General features: G+C 33.6%; 1 protein-coding gene across 2 annotated transcripts in view; it reads left to right on the top strand.

Moving 5' to 3' along the window:
* CSMD3 (CUB and Sushi multiple domains 3) overlaps window positions 1–19,634 on the top strand; it is a 1,213,340-nt gene extending 1,193,706 nt beyond the window's left edge. For both annotated transcript variants that reach the window (XM_030795533.1, XM_003256134.3), the window contains 6 exons: window positions 800–865; window positions 5,230–5,388; window positions 8,078–8,190; window positions 10,910–10,997; window positions 13,661–13,796; window positions 17,630–19,634. In XM_030795533.1, coding sequence (XP_030651393.1) covers window positions 800–865; window positions 5,230–5,388; window positions 8,078–8,190; window positions 10,910–10,997; window positions 13,661–13,796; window positions 17,630–17,789 — 722 coding nt within the window. In that variant the 3' untranslated portion in view covers window positions 17,790–19,634. The remainder of the gene's footprint in view (window positions 1–799; window positions 866–5,229; window positions 5,389–8,077; window positions 8,191–10,909; window positions 10,998–13,660; window positions 13,797–17,629) is intronic.
* The last annotated feature ends 361 nt before the right edge of the window (window positions 19,635–19,995 follow it).

Genomic DNA, 19,995 nt, shown 5'->3' with positions numbered 1-19,995 from the left:
AAATCACCACAATTTCAATAGCTTTTCCATCTGTTCCCCTTTTTGGTTTATTGTCACTACTATCATACTCTAACTCAGCATTATCTCTACTGGGACTACTGCAGTGTCTCTCAACTTCTCTAGCCATTTCCGTACTTGCTCCTTTCCAAAGTTTTCTTTGTTTTGCAGCCAGAGCAACATTTGCCCAAATCACATCGTTTTACGGTCTTTTAAGACATTACATTGTTCTTAGGATACATAGTTTACAAGGCATTCATGTCATAGCTCCTATAATATTCCAGTCACTTCTACATCCTACATGATTTATTTGATTTTGGACTACCTTTGGTTTTGGTTTAAAACCTTGAAGATTTTACCTTTAAGTCTATCCAATTTCTGATGACATCTTTAATTATCTCAACAAACTTTGATTTTTAAATGTAAACCCTACCCAAATAGTTTTTGCCTTCTCAGAACAACCCTCAGCTCTCAGCTTCCATGTTGGAGGCAACTGTCTCCACTTTGGCTTATGCCTCTAAAATAAGAAATGACATCCCAAGATGATAAAGCAACACAAATCTGCCCCTTGTGCCAATAGACTGTAATGGGAATAATTATTGAAATCATTAGTTACATAACGAGTGCTGAGTAGGGGACTGAGATGTTGTGATGAACGGAACATTTTAGAGAAAACTATCTATGTGAAATGTCAGAGAATAAAATGGACAGTGCATCACATTGTGTGTGTGTGTGTGTGTGTGTGTGTGTGTATATAATTAATTGCATCAACTTTTGTAAACACCTTTATTTCTTTTCATAGCTGGTTCTAAAATATTGGTGAAAGATCCTAGACCTGCACTGGGAACACCCAGCCCAAAGCTAAGTGGTTAGTAATGTCATTTGTTTTTCTAGAGTTCATTATTTCTAAAAATGGTCTACTGTTTTCTTGGCATTGTAACTGTGTATTTAAAAAATATACTTAAGTATAAAAAACTATGACTGTCTTGAATTTGATAATTCACAAGATGTTGAATTTAAAGCTGTAATACAGTGACATGTTAGTATTCCAAAAGTAATGTTCATAGTTCTGTCTGCTAAAAATATTAAAATTTCTCTTGAAGAGTATCTGTAAATGACTATAGCATAATGGCAATACTTTCATTTAAAATATTAAAAATAAGGTCTTATTTAAAATTTTTAAATGTATATGTTTTTAAAAGGATCCAAATACATTTGGTATGAGAATAAAGATCAGTAACTTCTAGAAATTGACTAGTTTATTTTCAATTATTTGATTTAAAAAGCAAATTAGAAAACCTAGCACAATCAATAAAAACATAAACTTTAAAGCCCTACAACCTTGATGTGATTCCCATCTTATACACTCTCTGACTTGTGACCTTGGAAAAATTATTTTATATATCTGAGTCTCCATATCTTTTTCTATACAAAAGAAGTAATAATTAAATAATTATATAATAAGCTTCATACAAATGAAGTACAGAGTGCTTAGCCCATAGTAAGGGCTCAATATATGAGTTGCTTTGTATTAGTCCATTTTCACGCTCCTGATAAAGATATACCTAAGACTAGGCAATTTAGAAAGAAAGAGGTTTAAGTGGACTTATAGTTCCACCTGGCTGGGGAAGCCTCACTATCATGGAGGAAGGCAAGTAGGAGCAAGTCCTGTCTTACATGGATGGGAGCAGGCAAAGAGATAATGAGGAATATGCAAAAGCAGAAACCCCTGATAAAACCACCAGATCTTATGAGACTTATTTACTACCATGAGAACAGTATCCGTGATTCAATTATGTCCCACCAGGTTCCTCCTACAACGTGTGGGAATTATGGGAGTACAATTCAAATTGAGATTTGGGTGGGGACACAGAGCCGAACCGTATCACGCTTATTCAGTATCAGTATTTTATTTATGTGATACTATTTAAAAGCTGCCAATAAAATAAGAGCATAATATCTGATCTTCACCTTGGAAACAGATTTCTCTCGGTTGTATTGGGCCAAGAACTACATTAGGATCTAATTTTAGTTGGATTTAGAAGTGCCCCATGTACATGCTATAAAAGTGGAGGGACCACCAAGCTCTGCGACTTATACTGATACATTCAACACTTGTCGAAAACATGCTGAATGCCATTGAGGCAATCAAAGAATACATAAAATTAAGGCAGAGTTTGTTTGCAATGGAGTCAGAAAACCATAATTGTCCATCAATGCCCCAAATTTTCCAAGGGCAATGCTTGATTTGGGATCAGATGGAAACTCTGAATAATAGCTCTAGCACATCAAATCTGTAAAAAGTTGCTCATATATTAAATAATAAATAAAATTAAACAAATTTTAAAACAAAGTTAGTCTTCATAGCTCATATCTGACTAGGATGTGATTAAAGTTCAATAAGAAAAATGTAATTTAAAAAATCCTGTATGTTTGGAAATTCAGAGCAAAATTAGTAGTAATAAATAACTCATGAATTAAAGAAGACATTAACACAGAAAATATATTAGAATTTAGTTACTTTGAAAAATTGAAATATCAAAGCTTGAGGGCTATAAGAAAAGGAAAGTTAAGAGGGAAATTTGTAGCCTTAAATCCTTACATTATTGAAAAGAAAAGTCTCAGAATTAGTTAGTTGTGTACCTATTAAGAGAATATTAAGACTATAACAGAGTAGCAGGGCAGAAATCAATATAATAATAAAAACAAGCAACCGCCCAAAACAATAGAAGAATCTCAACAGAACCAAATGTTGTTCTTTTCAGAAACAAAGTAGAAAAATTTCTGGTAAAAATAACATAACAAAGAAAATGGGAGCATAACTACATAGAGAGTAGATGAATGAAATTCAAAATATATTAAGGGAAAACTATCAATAATTATCAACATTTAAAAACATTTACACAAAGCAGACAAATTACTAGAACACTACATCTTACTAGAACTAAGTAATAAAAGAAAATGTGAATAATTTTATAGCAAATAAAGAACTGGTTAAAATTATTTCCACAAAGAAAATGAGGTCTATGTGGCCCTACTGGTAAGTTCCACCACATTTTAAAGGAACAGAATGGATCTTTCAAGTTTTATAAAAACTCTTCTGGACAATAAAATTCATTCTCTAGGCTCAACATAGCTCTAGTAACTCGGATAAAGATATTATAAAGGAGAAAAAATTTCAGGCCCATTTGACTCAGGATTATAGATGAGAAAATCTTACATAAAATCTCGCAAATCAAATTCAACATTGTAGTAAAGGTAACCCATGCGAAAAGGAAAAATTAAGCTGAATTAAATTTAAAGGAGTTTAATTGAACAATGAACAATTTGTGAATCAAGCAGACCCCAGCATCACAGAAGATTCAGAGAGACTCCAGGGATGCCTCTTGGTCAGAACAAATTTATACACAAAGAAAGGGAAGTGAGGTACAAAAAGCAGAAGGGAGGGACAGAAACAACTAGATTGGTTACAGTTCTGTGTTTGCCTTATTTGAACACATTTTGAACACTCAGCAGTGTACGAGTAGCAGAAGTACAGCCGCTGGGATTGGCCAAGGCTCAGCTATTGTTACAGGTGCATACTCCTAAATTAGGTTTTCAATCTTGTCTACCTATTAAGTTAGATTGAAGTTCATTACAAGGACTCAAATATAGAACTATGGCGTCCTTCTCAGGCCATATTTAGTTTGCTTTAATACCCATCAGAACCAATTTGGATTCTTCATAGCTATGCAGGGATATTTTAGTTTTAAATAATCTTTTAATGTATCACATTAAGAGATTAAAGTGCAAAAAATTATGATAATTGCAATATTTGCAAAGAAAGTATTTGAAAATATTCAACACCTGTTTATAATTTTTAAAAATTCTTAACAAATTCTAAATTTTAGTAAAATTATTTATAAAAATTATATGGCAAATAGCATGTTATATGAGAAAACATTCAGCAGTATTTCATTTAAAATCATGAATGAGACACAGTGGTTACATTACTCCAAAGTGGTAAGAATGGAAGTTGGCAATGGTATCAAAGTAAGGAGCATGTATCAAAGTAAGGAGCTATATTGCTTATAAATTATCATGGAAATAGAAATTTTAGTTGTTACTGAAATATTCAGTAAAAACTCAACTCTTAGGGTATTTTTATGCTGATCCGCTACAGTGGTTTTGCTTTCTTGGTTCAATAGAATTCAGAGAATACACAGCTTGTAATGGCAATCCCTGTGATCTGACTGGTAAGAAGTGTGATACATGCATATATCAGATGAAAAATCATCAATAACTTGTTAGACAAATTTAAAAAAGGACTTTTTCCTAAATCCACTTCATTCATTCATTCATCCAAAGAGGGTTGGGTCCCTTGAATAGCTGATTTCTAGGGATGTGCTATGCTGTGAGGTATAGGATTAATACAGCTTCTCTTAGCTGCTGCCCAGGAGCTGTGTAGACTTTGGCATAACTAATTTATATAACTGTAAATTACATAAATAATTTATATAAATACAATAAGTCTTTTTGGCTGGTATCTAAAATGGTGTTTTTTCTTTAGATGAAAATTTTATAAGCTTTAGAATGTTCTTTGATTCTACCACAATTCATCTCTCATCCTTGAGAGTCCAACAATACTAGTGACAATTTCTAAAAATACCTGTATACCTCAAAGCTGTCAATATGGTGCAGCCCTGTTCTTCTGCAGGAGCATCTGTTATTAGAAGAACTAAATTCAGTATTCTTTAAGGGGGAACACGGAAGCACTGTCTCATGATAATTTTGCAGGACCTTTCTGCAAAGGCAGGGTTTAACTCTTTGCTATTCCTCTTAAAAATCTATTCCCACTGCTAGAAAAAAAGCAGGCCTCTTGGGACTTGGGTGTAGTTTTACTGCCATGGTGCTGTGAAATCACTTTATTTCCCTTCAGAAAGAAATATATTGCATAAAAGACCAAAGATAAGTTTATATTTACCTGGATTCTAAAAATAAACCTAATGTCTTTAACTGGTGTTTTCTATTTCTCTCTTATTGATAACATATAAACAAATCTAGATTATTACAATGTTGATTTATTCTAAAAAATGGAAACATTTTTATATGAAGAATTAATTTTGTAACACACATTCAACATTATTGTGTATTTAGCAATACATCATTATTCAATAAACTAATACTCTATTTAATGCTTATATTTATATGGCATTGTAAAATTAATGTGTAGTATATTTAATCTATTCACAGTTCCTGATGATGTATTTGCCCAAAATTATATATGGAAAGGCTCTTACAATTTCAAAGGAAGGAAACAACCCATGACCTTGACAGTTACTAGTTTCAATGCTTCCACTGGGAGAGTTAATGCAACACTGAGCAATCGCAACATGGAGCTGCTACTTTCAGGTATCGCAATAAAAACAGCAGCGAAATATACCTTCATGACTTTATTTCTATTATGATTTCATCATTTTTAGTAATGCTTTTTATATGGTGAAATGTTTGTTTTGATACATTTGCTTTTGATGACATTCATATTCACTCAGAACCAAGGTTTTCTGGTTTTTGGATTGAAGAATGAATATTACTACAGAAATATAAAACTAGTTTTAAAATAAGTTATTTAAATAATTTTTGGTAGCTAGAATTAGATGTCATATATTAGATCATAACATTTAATTTAGGTATGAATGCAACTAAATCTTTCTCTATTCTCATAAAACCACGGAGACCAAATCATTGATTTCTCAGCTATTCTGTGGCCACAAAACTATTTCTTCAAATGACCATGTTTATAGATGGACATCCAATATTTAAGACAAATAAAGATAGAGCTACACTTGTTTAAACAGGCATAAGGGAACCAAAACGTGGTCAATCTCCTTAAGTTTCTGTTTTCTCTGTCCAGCACAATATCTCTCATTATCTTTGATTGCACTGGTTTTCCTAACACTCAGATATTCTCTCACAAGTCACCTCCTCAAGCAATACTCACAATGACCTGACCTAAAGGAATCTTTGTATTACAAATGCTGTCAGACATATTCTTAGTTTTAGGCAGCCTTACCCTGTTTTTTTCTTTACAATATTTGAAATTATATTTGTTATATTTATTATTTATTATGTGTCTATATTCTAACAATATAAAATAAATTCTAAGAAAGCTCTTCCAACTTAATATTGTATTCGCAGAGGCTAGCAGAACATCTGAAACAAAATAGGCCTCAATAAATATTTTCAAATTAATGCATTTGATTTATAGTTGCTCTCATTTTTTAAAATGAGGCACTATGATATTTGATATTGCAAATATGAAATATAAACTGTAAAATTCTTGTCTGTATAGATATAACCCCTATAAATATTAATAATGAAATAATTTGTGCTGTAAAAAATGGAAAATAAAATTATATTCATTGATTTTATAAATTTTAGAATGAATATTGAGTGTCATTCTTATTATTGAATGATCCTCTATTAAACACAAAGTAAAAATATTAGAAGTTAATATGTAGTATAATTTTACAAATACATATAATTACATTATATTAATCGAAAGAAGCTTTAAATGAATGAGACAAATACATTTAAATTGTGACTAATGCTTTATTTAACTTTGATGTGTTAACAAAGTTTTTCTTTATTTTCTATAAAAGAGCCCAAAATAAATGTATACTTATTCTAATTTAGATAAACTCAAGAGTTTTCTCTATATATGGAAAGACAAAGAATTAGATTAATTTGCTTTCACTTACTGTCTCCATATAAACCAATTGTAGCAATTTTTCAGCAATATTATTATTGATTACTTTTATATCTTCCTCCTATTGATTATAATTTACCTTAGCACATATGTCCATTATCTTTTCATTCCCTGCATATTATGGTGCCCTATTACATAGGTGAACAATTAAGTTACAATGAATGAATACAGCCAAGTTTTAAACAATGGTTAATCAGATTTTTTCTTAGATCCTATTTTCTGTTATTTCCCTAAACATTTTTTCACTCCAGCTTACTGCTACCCTTGGAACACTTACTGTGTAAAAATCATTGTATATGTTTTTGCTTCTCTTCCTTATGTCATTGCTTGTATTTACCTTCCCAAACTAAAAATCCTACTTTATTTTTAAGAACCAGTTCAAATGCCGTGTTGTTGCTGTTTTTTGTTTTTTTGTTTCTTTGTTTTTTGTTTTTTTTTTTGAGACGGAGTCTTGCTCTGTCACCCAGTCTGGAGTGCAGTGGTGCCATGTCGGCTCACTGCAACCTCCAGCTCCTGGGCTCAAGCCATCCTCCCACCTCAGCCTCCTGAGCAGCTGGGACTACAGGTGCGTGCCACCATGGCTGGCTAATTTTTTAAAGTATTTTTTGTAAAGATGGGGTTTTGCCATGTTGCTTAGGCTGGTCTGGAACTCCTAAGCTCATACTTTTGGATTCCGGCGATCTGTCCGCCTTGGCTTCCCAAAGTGCTGGGATTACAGGTATGAGCCACCATGCTTGGCCCTCCAGTGCTTTTCCTTAATAACTATTCCTTGATCATTCCAGTGTGAAATGATCTCTCTCTGGCTTTTAATTTATCACATTCTCTCATGTGTTGATTTAGCTGTGTACCTTACTTATACCTCCTACTTTGTTGGAAATTATTAAAGATAGGAACAACATATATTCATCTTTGTGGCTCAAGCGGCACCTAGAATACTGTTTTTCACTGAGTTGTTATTAAGGAAAATATCAGGAATTTTAATACTGGATTTGTATGCTTGAAAATTTTAGAATCTGACTGTGGGAAGAAATCATTTTGTTTTCATTATCATGGAATGATGTTATTAAGAACACTAGTGCTTAATTGTGATAGCATAGGTAATTTAAACCCCACAACTAAGAAATAAGTTGAGGATTTCAGAAGACAGATAAATCAATGTATATTACAGGATTTGCAAAGAGCATTATAGGTTAAGCCATCCTTGACTTGCCCTTGTTTTATATCTTTTTTTATTACATATCTTACATAATCTATTTGAGGAATGATAGATAATAAAATGAAGTATAACTATTTACAAAGTTAAGTAGACTAAAATGTCCTTGCATTTTACAGGGGTGTATAAAAGCCAGGAAGCTCGCCTAATGTTACACATATATCTTATTAAAGTACCTGCTCATGCTTCTGTGAAGAAAATGAAGGAAGAAAATTGGGCAATGGATGGCTTTGTAAGTATAGTTATTTTAACATCTGCTGCTGATTTTAATGATAAATTTGTAGCTTGTTCAGGAAAGGAGAGTTTTCTAAATTTAGCTAATTATGAATACATACACATGCATATATATTAGTAAATATAAATATTTAGTATTCTAAAGTGCAAGCCTAGGAATACTGGATTCTGATGTGTTTTGCTTACTTTTGTCGTGTGTGTGTGTGTGGCGGGGTGTATGTGTGTGTGGGGGAAGTTATGGGTGGATGTGGGTGTGTGTATGTGCGTGTGTGTGCTGATCTGCATTTAGTTTTTCACTGATTTCATCAAATATATTCCATCTACAGTCAGCACTGTGATAAATAAATCTGGATAAAATATAATTCAATCTTTGGAACCACTACTACTTAAAGAATATGGAACATATTTACAAAGTACATCAGAAAATTAAATATTCCCATTATATCGAAGCATGAATTTAGACTATTTTATGTATAAAGTCCATGAAAAGGAACTTATGTGAGCTGCTTCCTGTGGGGAGATAGTTACTGTAGCTTCACCATGGAGTCACTCCTTCTATTAAGTGATTTATGTGAGTGGAGTTTTAAGACTGACAGTGGAAAACACAAGGGCCAGGAGTGTTTGCTGAAGAGTCAGCATGAGAGATCTGACTGTATCCTCTCAAGTACCAAGCCTTCTTTTCATAAGGAAAACTTAATGGCAAAGAAGATACTGTAGTGGGTCATAGGCTACTATGTAGTAGCCTTCGATAAGTTTCAATAAGCCTTCAGTAAGTTCAAGAAGCCTACTATCTAGTAGGCTTCAGTAAGTTTGGCTCCTGAGGAAAAAAAGTATTTATCCTATTTCTGCATTCTGTATTCATGGAGTTGGGAACTGACTCAAATCTTCAATGCACTCAGATTGTTTAATTGTATTATTTTATGTAGGAAACAAAGTGAATTGATTCATTAAAATATTGGAGTTTGAGCTTCTCCTTAGAAGTACTTTATTTTTTAGGGTGGCCATACCCAGAGTATAATGTCTGATAATAAAGAATAAATCACTTGCTGCGAAATGTCAGACTTGTGGGGATGGTTTGGTATCCTTTGCTTTTTAGAGTGAGGATTCAAGATTCTTACAACTTTTATAATAATGTTCATGACTTCGGTAACTAATTGCTATTAATTAACACAAACTTCAGGATATATCACTTTACTACTTAGTAGTAGGAATTGCTGAAATGTAACATTTCCTATTTTACTTATGAGATCAAATTACATTAGGCATGTAAAGTATTTTTTAAATATAATATTTTATACAAATGTAAGGTGCATGTAGTATTTAGCATTGGCAACATTAGACATAGCCATGAAGCCTCTGGGTCAAACAATAATAAGTATGTAGTTATTTGTCATTTGTAATCGGTTAGCTGTGGAGGCACTACTTGAGGCTGTGGTATTAAGTCCAGGTCTTCATGTGTCATCATCTCATTTTGGGGCAGAGTCTGAAAGGGCACTTGCTGCCTAGAGCATGTACTTCTCTTGTCAGAAGTCCAAAACTCTCAGAGGGGCAAGTGGTTCTGAAATAAGCTGTGATTCTCAAATAAGCTCAAATCCATTGACCTGTGCCTTTTTCTTGCAGCTCAATGTGGATATAAGTCACGTATCCTGCAATTCACCCATTTAAAAATGTCCAATTCAGTGGTTTTTAATATATGTACACATATATGTAACCCTCATCATAGCTGATTTTAAAATTCTTTTTTTTTGAGCAGAGTCTCACTCTGTTGCCCAGGCTGGAGTGCAGTGGCATGTTCTCGGCTCACTACAACCTCCACCTCCCAGGTTCAAGCGATTCTCCTGCCTCAGCCTCCTGAGTAGCTGGGATTACAGCTACACGCCACCACCCCTGGCTAATTTTTGTAATTTTAGTAGAGGCGGGGGTTTCACCATGTTGGCTAGCTGTTGTCAAACTCCTGAGCTCAAGTGAGTCACCCGCCTTGGCCTCCCAAAGTGTTGGAATTACAGGTGTGAGCCACCTCGCCCAGACTACAATACTTCATGTTATAAAGAAACTCCACAGCCTTTAGCTATCAACCCCTGCCTTACATTCTCAAATCAGCTCTGAGTAACCACTAATCTATTTTCTGTCTGTATAGATTTCCCTGTTCTGACTTTCATATGAATGGAATCATATAGTATGTGGCCTTTTGTGGCTGGCTTCTTCCATTTGGTGTGATGGGAAGTATGGCTCTTAAGGCCTAGGCTTGCAACTGAACTATTGTCAATCCCAACCCCCACACTCCATAGGCCCAAGCAAGTCACAGGACCAAGCCCAACTCAGTGAGATAGGGAGTAAACTCTTCTCACGAAGGTTGGGAGAGCGGGGATGTGGAACAGTAATAGAATTTACTAAGTACAGTATTTTTATGCTTTAATTTTTAATTGATCACTGTATTTCCGCATGTCATTGCTTTTTATTGACAGCAGATGTCTATATCATACATTAATAACCAATCTCTTTTTTGTATATCATAATTATTTCACATTAGAAAATTTACTTTTGCTTTTAATGATGGAAAATTTGCACAATGTGCTATGTTTTGCAAAGGAGGAAAATATAGAAGAAAGGAACTTGTGATAATATTTATTTCAGAATAAAATTGTGTATTTATTAAGGCTGGGAAAATATAACTATGGCCAGTATTCAAGTATATTTGGTTCTTTAAATATTTTTAGGTTTCTGCTGAGCCTGATGGAGCTACTTATGTATTTCAAGGATTTATTCAAGGCAAAGATTATGGACAATTTGGCCTACAAAGACTGGGTAATGTATTCATTTTGATTTTCATGAACTTCTGTTATTATCCCAGACATCACAAAAGACTGTGGATTCTGCACATTAGGTACACTTACTACATTGTAAATTCTGCACTGCCAGGACTATGCATTGATACCTTTGATAGCCCTTTTAAATAATCACATTCTTCAAAATATTGGATCTTTATGTACCAACTCTGTACAGTGTTTAGATTTTCATGGTATTTCTAATAAATATGACAAACTGGCTTGCCTTTAAGCACATAAAAAGGAGAAAAAGTGATATAGATAAGAAAGAAAATATTAAACTGTAAATTATTTTATTGTATCTCATGAGAACTGTGCAACTTTTCTTCAGTTTGAATATTGTTGCAGTTTTCACTCCTCTGAAAATGTAGTGACACTTTGAGAAACTCATAGAGTCTGGAAAGAGAAAATAACTTTGAGGAATGGGCCCCTTTTGGGGACTTGGTTCTCTTCAAATATGTAAATTTTCTGCAGTGGGAAGCAAAGAATTTTGTCATTTTTATTTCCAACTCTTCTATATGTATATAAACCTTTAATGGTCTTGCAAGAATGTGTTTATACACATAGCTTTTGGTGTATAATTCTCCTATGATACCGTCTCCAATTATTATACTGTGACAGGGATACACAAAGAATAAATTCAGGCTCTAAAAATTATTATTTGACATTTATCTTTTAAGAAATGAACTTTTTTTTTTTTTTTTTGAGACAGAGTCATGCTCTTGTCACCCAGGCTGGAGTGCAATGGCACAGTCTTGGCTCACTGCAACCTCCTCCTCCCGGGTTCAAAGGATTCTCCTGTCTCAGCCTCCCGAGTAGCTAGGATTACAGGCCACCATGCAAACCACCATGGTAGCTGGAATTAGCCACCATTCCTGGCTATGTATTTTTAGTAGAGACAGGGCTTCACCATGTTGGCCAGGTGGGTCCCAAACTCCTGACCTCAGGTGATCCACCCGCCTTGGCCTCCCCAAGTGCTGGGATTGCAGGCGTGAGCCACCATGCCCAGCCAAAAATGAACTTTTTTTAAAATTTTAAACTTTCACATAGCTGTACTAAGTCATAGGAAAAATAAGGTAAAAAATAAGATACTAATTTTCTTTAACCTGCACAAAGATGAGGTTTAGTTAAATGTAACTGTTTATCAAAAAGAGAAATTAGCTTTCTCTACATGAAAAATAATAAGATGCCATTTACATCACATCCTGCCTGTGTTCATCTTAAAAACAGGACAAAACACTCATTAACATAGTGCATTTACACAGTTGTATAATTTAGTCCTGAATATTTTCATGTAATATTCTCCAAAGTGTCTCAAACACTACAAGTCTGAAGTAGAACCCACAAAAAATGAACTATTTCCTTTTGAGAAAGAACTGCCATTTCCTTTTCCCTCATTCCTGTGCAAATGTGTTGACAAACTTGGCTTTTCTTATTTCCTAACTCTGCAAATGCCATCGGCATTTACTGAGCTTCAAGTAGAATACTTGTAATCCTGTGTCTTCTTGCCTCTTACATCCACATAAACAAGTTCTGTTAATTTTCATTATGAAATCTTCCTCAAATCTATTGTCCCATGCACTTCCTAGTGCTCTAGTTTAAATTTTAATTCCCTTTCTTTTTTTTTTTTTATCTCGGTTGTCACTACAATCTTCTAACTACACCTGATTCCAGTCTGTATTCCCTGAAGTCCATCGTACTACAGTTGTGTTCTAAATCTCATGTCATATCACTGGGTCTTTTATTTCTAAACACCTTCAATTGTTCCTCACTGAGGTGGATAGTAACTCTGGCTGAGCGCCATCACTCATGCCTGTAATCCCAGCACTTTGGGAAGCTGAGTCATGTGGATCACTTGAGTTCAGGAGTTCAAGACCAGCATGAGCAACATGGTGAAATCCTGTCTCCACAAAAAATACGAAAGTTAGCCAGGTGTGGTTGTGTGTGCCTGCAGTCCCAGCTACTTGGGAGGCTGAGGCAGGAAGCTTGCTTGAGCCAGGGAGGTGGAGGCTACAGTCAGCCACGACCACTCTACTGCACTGCAGCCTGGGTGACAAAGTGAGACCCTGTCTCAAGAAAAAAGAAAAAAAAGAAAAGAAAGAAAAGTTTGAGTTCGTCAGAATGATATTTATTCCCTTTTAGAGTCTAGCCATAGTTTATTGTTTTAACCTCCCACTCCTATTTCATGTCAGTGCTTGTCACATCGACAAGTGGCTTAGGTACCTAAGCCACTTACCTTCCCATTTCTAGGCTTATGATGATTTTTCAAGCCAAACCTATGTTGTATATCCTCCAGAATTACTTGTTTCCTTTCTAAAGCACATTGACCATTAATTCATGCTTGATATATACACTTATTAGTATCTCCATACGTCTTCCCACTATTGTATAAACTCCTTAGTTCAGGGGCTCTGCCTATTTTTTAGTCTGTACTCTTTCCTGGAAAAATATCTTCTACATAAGAGGCATTGTGCAAACACATGTGAAAATGAGTTGAAGGAGTTTCATGAATTATTTTTGTTTACTATGTGATTTCCGGGTAGATATCTTGAGAATGGAAGAAATTAGTTGATTCATAGGAGTAGAAATTAATTATGATAAAAGAGTTGATTTTGTATTTATAATTTATTTTTTATTTTGTAGGACTGAATATGTCAGAAGGTTCAAATTCTTCAAATCAACCTCATGGTACAAATAGTAGTTCTGTGGCCATTGCTATTCTTGTGCCTTTTTTTGCACTTATATTTGCAGGATTTGGATTTTATCTTTATAAACAAAGGTAAGCTCATAGATTTTTAACTACAAAATGTTTCCCAAATCTATTTTTCATGTTATTTCTACTGCTCTAGCTCAAATCTTAATTTCAATTTTTTTTCTGAGTTGCTGAAATGTCTGTGTGCTAACTATTGTCATAGTCATTGAAAAACTTATTTCCCCCTAACCACCCCTGCAACATTACATACAACATGACAAAAGTGCTCTATTAAATTGCACAAGCATTCAGTTCAACCTTTCTTTTGCCTGTCGATTTCCTGGCATGGACCTAATTGTAAAAGTTATTTCTACATTATCTATAGTGAGACTTTAGAGATAGAAAATCTAGGTTAAAGTTTAAATTGGAGAGGTAATATCTGCTGCCAGATATATTTACAAAACTAAGAAGAAGCATGTGTCCAAACCTCTTAGTTCATGTAAAAATACTAACTGATTTTACCCAGGCAGACAGATGGCAAAATCCTCTAATCTTCTCATTCATCTTCTGTTGTTTTTTGATGAATTGCAATTAATATATTTGTGATAGATCTAATATATAGCTGTACATATTATTAGTAGATCCTGTTCTCCCAGTCCATTACAAATCCTGGTGAGTGCTTTAGCTGTATCCCCACTATTTGGGACAATCCCTTATCAAGAAAAAATACGTGGGTAGCCAGATAATTAAATGACTATAACCTAAATGCCTTTCCTCCAAAATTGATATTTTCTTTCTTTTTTTTTTTTTTTTTTTTGAGATGGAGTCTTGCTCTGTCGCTCAGGATGGAGTGCAGTGGCACAATCTTGGCTCACTGTAACATCTGCCTCCTGGGTTCACGCCATTCTCCTACCTCAGCCTCCCAGGTAGCTGAGACTACAGGCACCTGCCATCAAACCCAGCTAATTTTTTGTATTTTTAGTAGAGATGGGGTTTCACCGTGTTAGCCAGGATGGTCTCTATCTCCTGACCTCGTGATCCGCCTGCCTCGGCCTCCCAAAGTGCTGGGATTACAGGCGTGAGCCACCACAAAATTGTTATTTTCATTTGGGGTCAGTCTGCAACATCTAAGAATGATTTATTTAATATTATGTAAATGTGTACTGAGTGTGAATTACCAGCTAGTTAGGTCTAGCCAATATCAGATTTTATTAATAAATAAAGAATAATCATCACTAAATTTATTTATAGGACAACCTAAGTCAACTTTTTAAAAATTGTGGTAAAATAGATGTAACATAAACCTTATCATTTTAACCATTTTAAAGACTATGATTCAGTGGCATTTAGTGCATTCACAGTGCCATACAACCATCACTACTCTATATTTCTAAAATATTTTGGAACCCCAAAAATGCCAAAGGGAAGCTGTACTCATTAAGTTGTCACTCCTCACTCCCCTCATCCAGCTGCAGGTAACTACAAATCTGTTTGCTTATTCTGCATATGTTTTACATAAATGGAATCATACAATATGTGACATTTTGTATCTGGCTTCTTAAACTTAGCAAAATGTTTTCAAATTTTATCCATGTTGTGGCATGCATCAGTACTTCATTCTCTTATATGGCTAAATAATATTCCATTGTATGGATGAATGTGTCCATTCATCAACTGATGGGCATTTGAGTTGTTTCTACCTTTTGACTACTGTGAATAGTGCTGCTGTACACATTTGCATATAAGTTTTTGTTTGAACACTCATTTTCAGTTCTTTTCAGTATATACCCAGGAATAAAATTACTGGAATATGTGGCAATTCTATATTTAATGTACTGAGTAGCCATCAAGGTGTTCTGCACAGCAGCGGCAGCGGCAGCATTTTCCATTCCTATTGGCAATGGATAAAGGTTCTGCTTTGTCCATAGCCTAACCAACACTTGTTATTTTCCGGGTTTGGGGGGCTTTTGTCTTTTGTTTTTTTACTAAAGCCATCCTAGTGTATATGAAGCTGTATCTCATTGTGGTTTTGATTTCCATTTCATAATTATAAGTGATGTTGAGCATCCTTTTATGTGCTTGTTGGCCCTTTGTCCATTTTTGTTGAAATGCCTATTCAAATACTTTGTTCATATGTAAATTAGGTTGTTTGTCTTATTTGGTTGTAAGAGTTCTCTATATATTTTAGACACTAGGCCCTTATCAGATATATGTTTTGCAAGTATTTTCTCCATTTCCATGGGTTGTATTTTCACTGTCTTGAGAGTGTTCTTTGATGTACAAAAGTTTTCCACTTGATGAAGTTAAATTTATTTTTTTTCCTCTTACTTGTACTTTTGATGTCAAATCCAAGAAACCATTACCAAATTCAAGGCCATGTGTTTTTCCTAAGAGTTTTATGAATTTAGCTCTTGTGTTTAGGGCTTTGATTCATTTTGAGTTAAATTTTATTCATGGTGTGAATTTTTAAAACTTGGTCATATTTTCCTTCAAGTTGTTGAATATTTAGAAGGGGCAATTATTTTGTATCTTCATGATTGTTACCTAATTAGAAGGCAATGGTGTTGCTTTGGTTTTTATTTTAGATCTAGTTTGGAAAAAAAATGTGAGCCAGTAGAGTTATGGTATTAGACACACTTAGTAAGAGCAAGTTATTAGCTTTCTCCCAATAAACCTAAGGTAGTTTCTTTTACAATTATTGTCATAGAAATCACCTAATATTTTTGAAATATAGATAAATTCAGAAAAATGCATTAGTGATAGTAAAATAATATAATGGCAATTACAAATTACAATAAAATTAATAGTTGAAATTTGATTGTTCAGTATAAACAGAGTTGAGAAACAAATTTGTTTATATATCCCTTTCAGGAATTAGGCCCCAGAAACAGATAGCAGCAAGTCTGCCTTTTTTCCATTACAAATGTGAGCAAGTTATACATGCTTTGTGGGAAAGATAAACTAGATTAGCATTAGTCAAAGGTGGAAGAAATAAAGAAATGAATCAGAATTTCAAGACCAGCATCCTCTACCAGCCAACCCAAAATTCATGTGTCTGGTTAACTGTCAGTAATCCTTTAGAAGCTATTTTCATGACTTGAGTATGAGTGTAGCCATGTCTTCTTTGAATTTTTGAATTTGCATGCTTTAATGTATACCATTTAAAAAATAAAATTGAGCATTCATGTTTTGAGATACTCCAAAGTACCTTTCCAAATTAGGCCTCAGCATTAATTGTGTACTCTTCAGGGAATCTCCTTCTCTTTTTGTGCAGAACCGACTTATAATTCAGGTTTCAGATTAAATGTTACCTCCTAAAAGATGCTTTTTTCTATTACCTCTCCTAAAGTGGCTTCCAATTACTTTTCATATTAACCATTTTCCTTTTCATCATAACAGTTCTCATTACCTACTATTTTTGGTTTTATTTATTTTAATTTATTCTTGTTTTCTATCACTACAATGTGAACTCCCTGAAAGTAAAGACTAGTCTTTTTTTTAAAAAATGATACACCCAATGCCTAGAATCATGACTGGCACATGATAGATGTTCAGTAAATATTTGGTGAACAAATAAATAGTGATGAGAATTAAATCCATCATTATTATTTATACTATAAATGATAAGTCATAATTTCTAATTTTGTAAGACAATTTATTATAGCCATCATATCATTTATTTATATTTATGTTACTAATATTGATGCTGTATATAAATATGTAATATATGTAAAATTAAAAGTCACTCAGGTTTTTAAAGTAACAAGGAAATTGTTCAAGTTGACTTACTGTGTTTATGATGTCTCAATTAATATTTTTAAGTTACGTTATCTGCTGACGATGGTACATTATGTTTGAGCTGTAGTCTGCTGTTTCTGGAAGAAAGTTAACACATAGCTAATCAATGTTCTCATCAACAGGACTGCACCTAAAACACAGTATACAGGATGTTCAGTTCATGAAAATAACAATGGCCAAGCAGCTTTTGAAAATCCCATGTATGACACCAACGCAAAGTCAGTGGAAGGGAAGGCAGTACGATTTGATCCCAACTTGAACACGGTTTGCACAATGGTATAACGAGGCAAACTTTGCCTTCTTCAGAAGCTTGGAAATCGACACACAAAACAGTGCACATTTAGTTCACTGCTAAACAAATTAAAGCACACTTTTCAGGACTTGCTGGGTCACCTTTTCCTGAGGAATGATACAGAAGAGTGTTTTTTCATAAACTGGACCATAATTCTTCATGTTTACCATGGAGAGTTTTACGGAAATTTGGCTGCACTCTGAGAGTGCTTACTCACAGTTTATTTGCTTTTTTTAAAAAGGAGATTATTCTAAAACATAAACTTATTTGCATATATTGGAGGAGCATCCACTATCAGTATTTCTGTGCTTTATAAACTATATTAGAGGGACTGGGTTTAAAAAAAAGATATAGGGTAGAAATAAGAGCTATACTTACAAGAGTCAATAGATCACTGACTTCTCTTTAACTGTCCTGAGCTACATCATGCCCACAAGTCTGTCTTTCATACCACTCTATCTGCCATTCATTCTTGTTAAATGAGGCATTGTTTTCCTTATTTAAGACTGAGTTATGACTTTAAATGTTTATGAGCTAGTTTGTGCCTCAGAAGAAATAAGGTTGCCAATTCCAATTTGAATCTTTCAATTTCTTATTTTTTGGTATCATATTGCTCTTCTTCTTTTAGACTGGTTGTCATAGCTTCTGCAAAGGGCAAGTTCATCATGCTACCTTCCCGATTTCCCCATTATGGAGTAACCAGTATTATTCAGTGAGCTATGGGGTAGTGTTTAACTCCTTGCTTCAATATGGTTTTTTCCTATTTATTTTTATTATTTTTTAATCCCAAATGTGATAGTAGCTCCAGTATGTTTTGTCACCCAAAAACCATTTGGCTGGCAAAAATTATCTAGAAAAATTATTATTTTGCAGTTATCTGAGACACCAAACTTACCATCCTTTATTTTACAATATTTTTGAAAGACCAAATAAAATGTCCTAATAATCTACTCTATTTATAGCTACATTTCCTTCCAGTTGAGTCTTCAAATTTAACGTTATTTTGACACTTTTAATTTTCATTTAACAATGGATTAGAAAAATATTTTGGTCTAGCCACTAAACATAATGACTGAAAAAAATTATTATTATAAATCACCAATATAAATTTATTGCCTAAAATTGTGGACTTATCATATTTTTATATATTTTTAAATTTCTGTACCTTTATTCTTAAACACCAAGTTTCAGATCCAAGAGGTTTTTTTCATTGTCAAATTAAGATATGTATTTGTAAGTTATTGGTGGCTCACTTAAACTGTATCCTACAGTAATGCCAGCATTTTTATTTAATAGGTCATCGTCTTCCTTTTATAGCATGTTTTACTTCATTGAATATGATCATGGACCCAGTGTTAACTCTTTGTCGCTGTCCCTTTCAAATATGGATAACTCTGTGAACAGTCTCAACTTTTTGTTTCATGAGACAGAGTGCCTAAGAGAAACCCTTGCACCTGGGAGCGCTGCTTGGATCTATCTCTACAACATTTAGTGAATTTCTTGTAAACCACTTTGAGATACATTGTTTTGGAAATTCATACAATTTTCTCAACATTGTACTCTACTGGCAGGATGCAGTTTTAAATTTTATGCCATCGGTTATTTATTCTTGTTTATTCAAATGACTGCAATAACAATGATTCATTCATTAATGTTAAGGCTAATACATTTAAGATCTTGTTTAAACAATGTTCTGCAACTGGCTACTCCTCTTATATTAATGCATACACTTTTGTAAAGAAGTATATTTTTATGAAAAGAAACTTTGTAAAAGTATGATGTAAATTTTCAGTGCAATGTAAACAAAATAAAAATGGATAATTGCTTTTGTAAAATGTGTTTTTTTTTTCCAAAAATAAACTGCAACCGTTCAGGTTAGTAAAAGGAATGAACAATGCACATTTATTTGTTGTTTTTAAAAGTTCCCAAACTGCATATTCTATACATTTAGTTAGCAACATAATAATGAAATATAAGTGTTTTTCTTCTTTAAATTCCATACTTCCTCAACTATGACACTTTTGGGAAACTGATTCCAAGTAAATATAGTAGTAACATAAGAACTTCATCTTATGTTGAATGAATGGTTTTCTAGAAAAAGAACAAGAACCTCATCTTAGAAGTTTCCTTAAATGCTAATATTTAACAGTACTGTCTAAATTTAGTTACATCTGATGATTTCTAATATTTCTGTAG

The sequence above is a fragment of the Nomascus leucogenys genome, chromosome 16, assembly GCF_006542625.1.
Source record: "Nomascus leucogenys isolate Asia chromosome 16, Asia_NLE_v1, whole genome shotgun sequence".
Lineage (NCBI taxonomy): Eukaryota > Metazoa > Chordata > Mammalia > Primates > Hylobatidae > Nomascus > Nomascus leucogenys.
The sequence above is the reverse complement of the archived record's forward strand: the minus strand, read 5'-3'. Positions and strand labels throughout refer to the sequence as shown.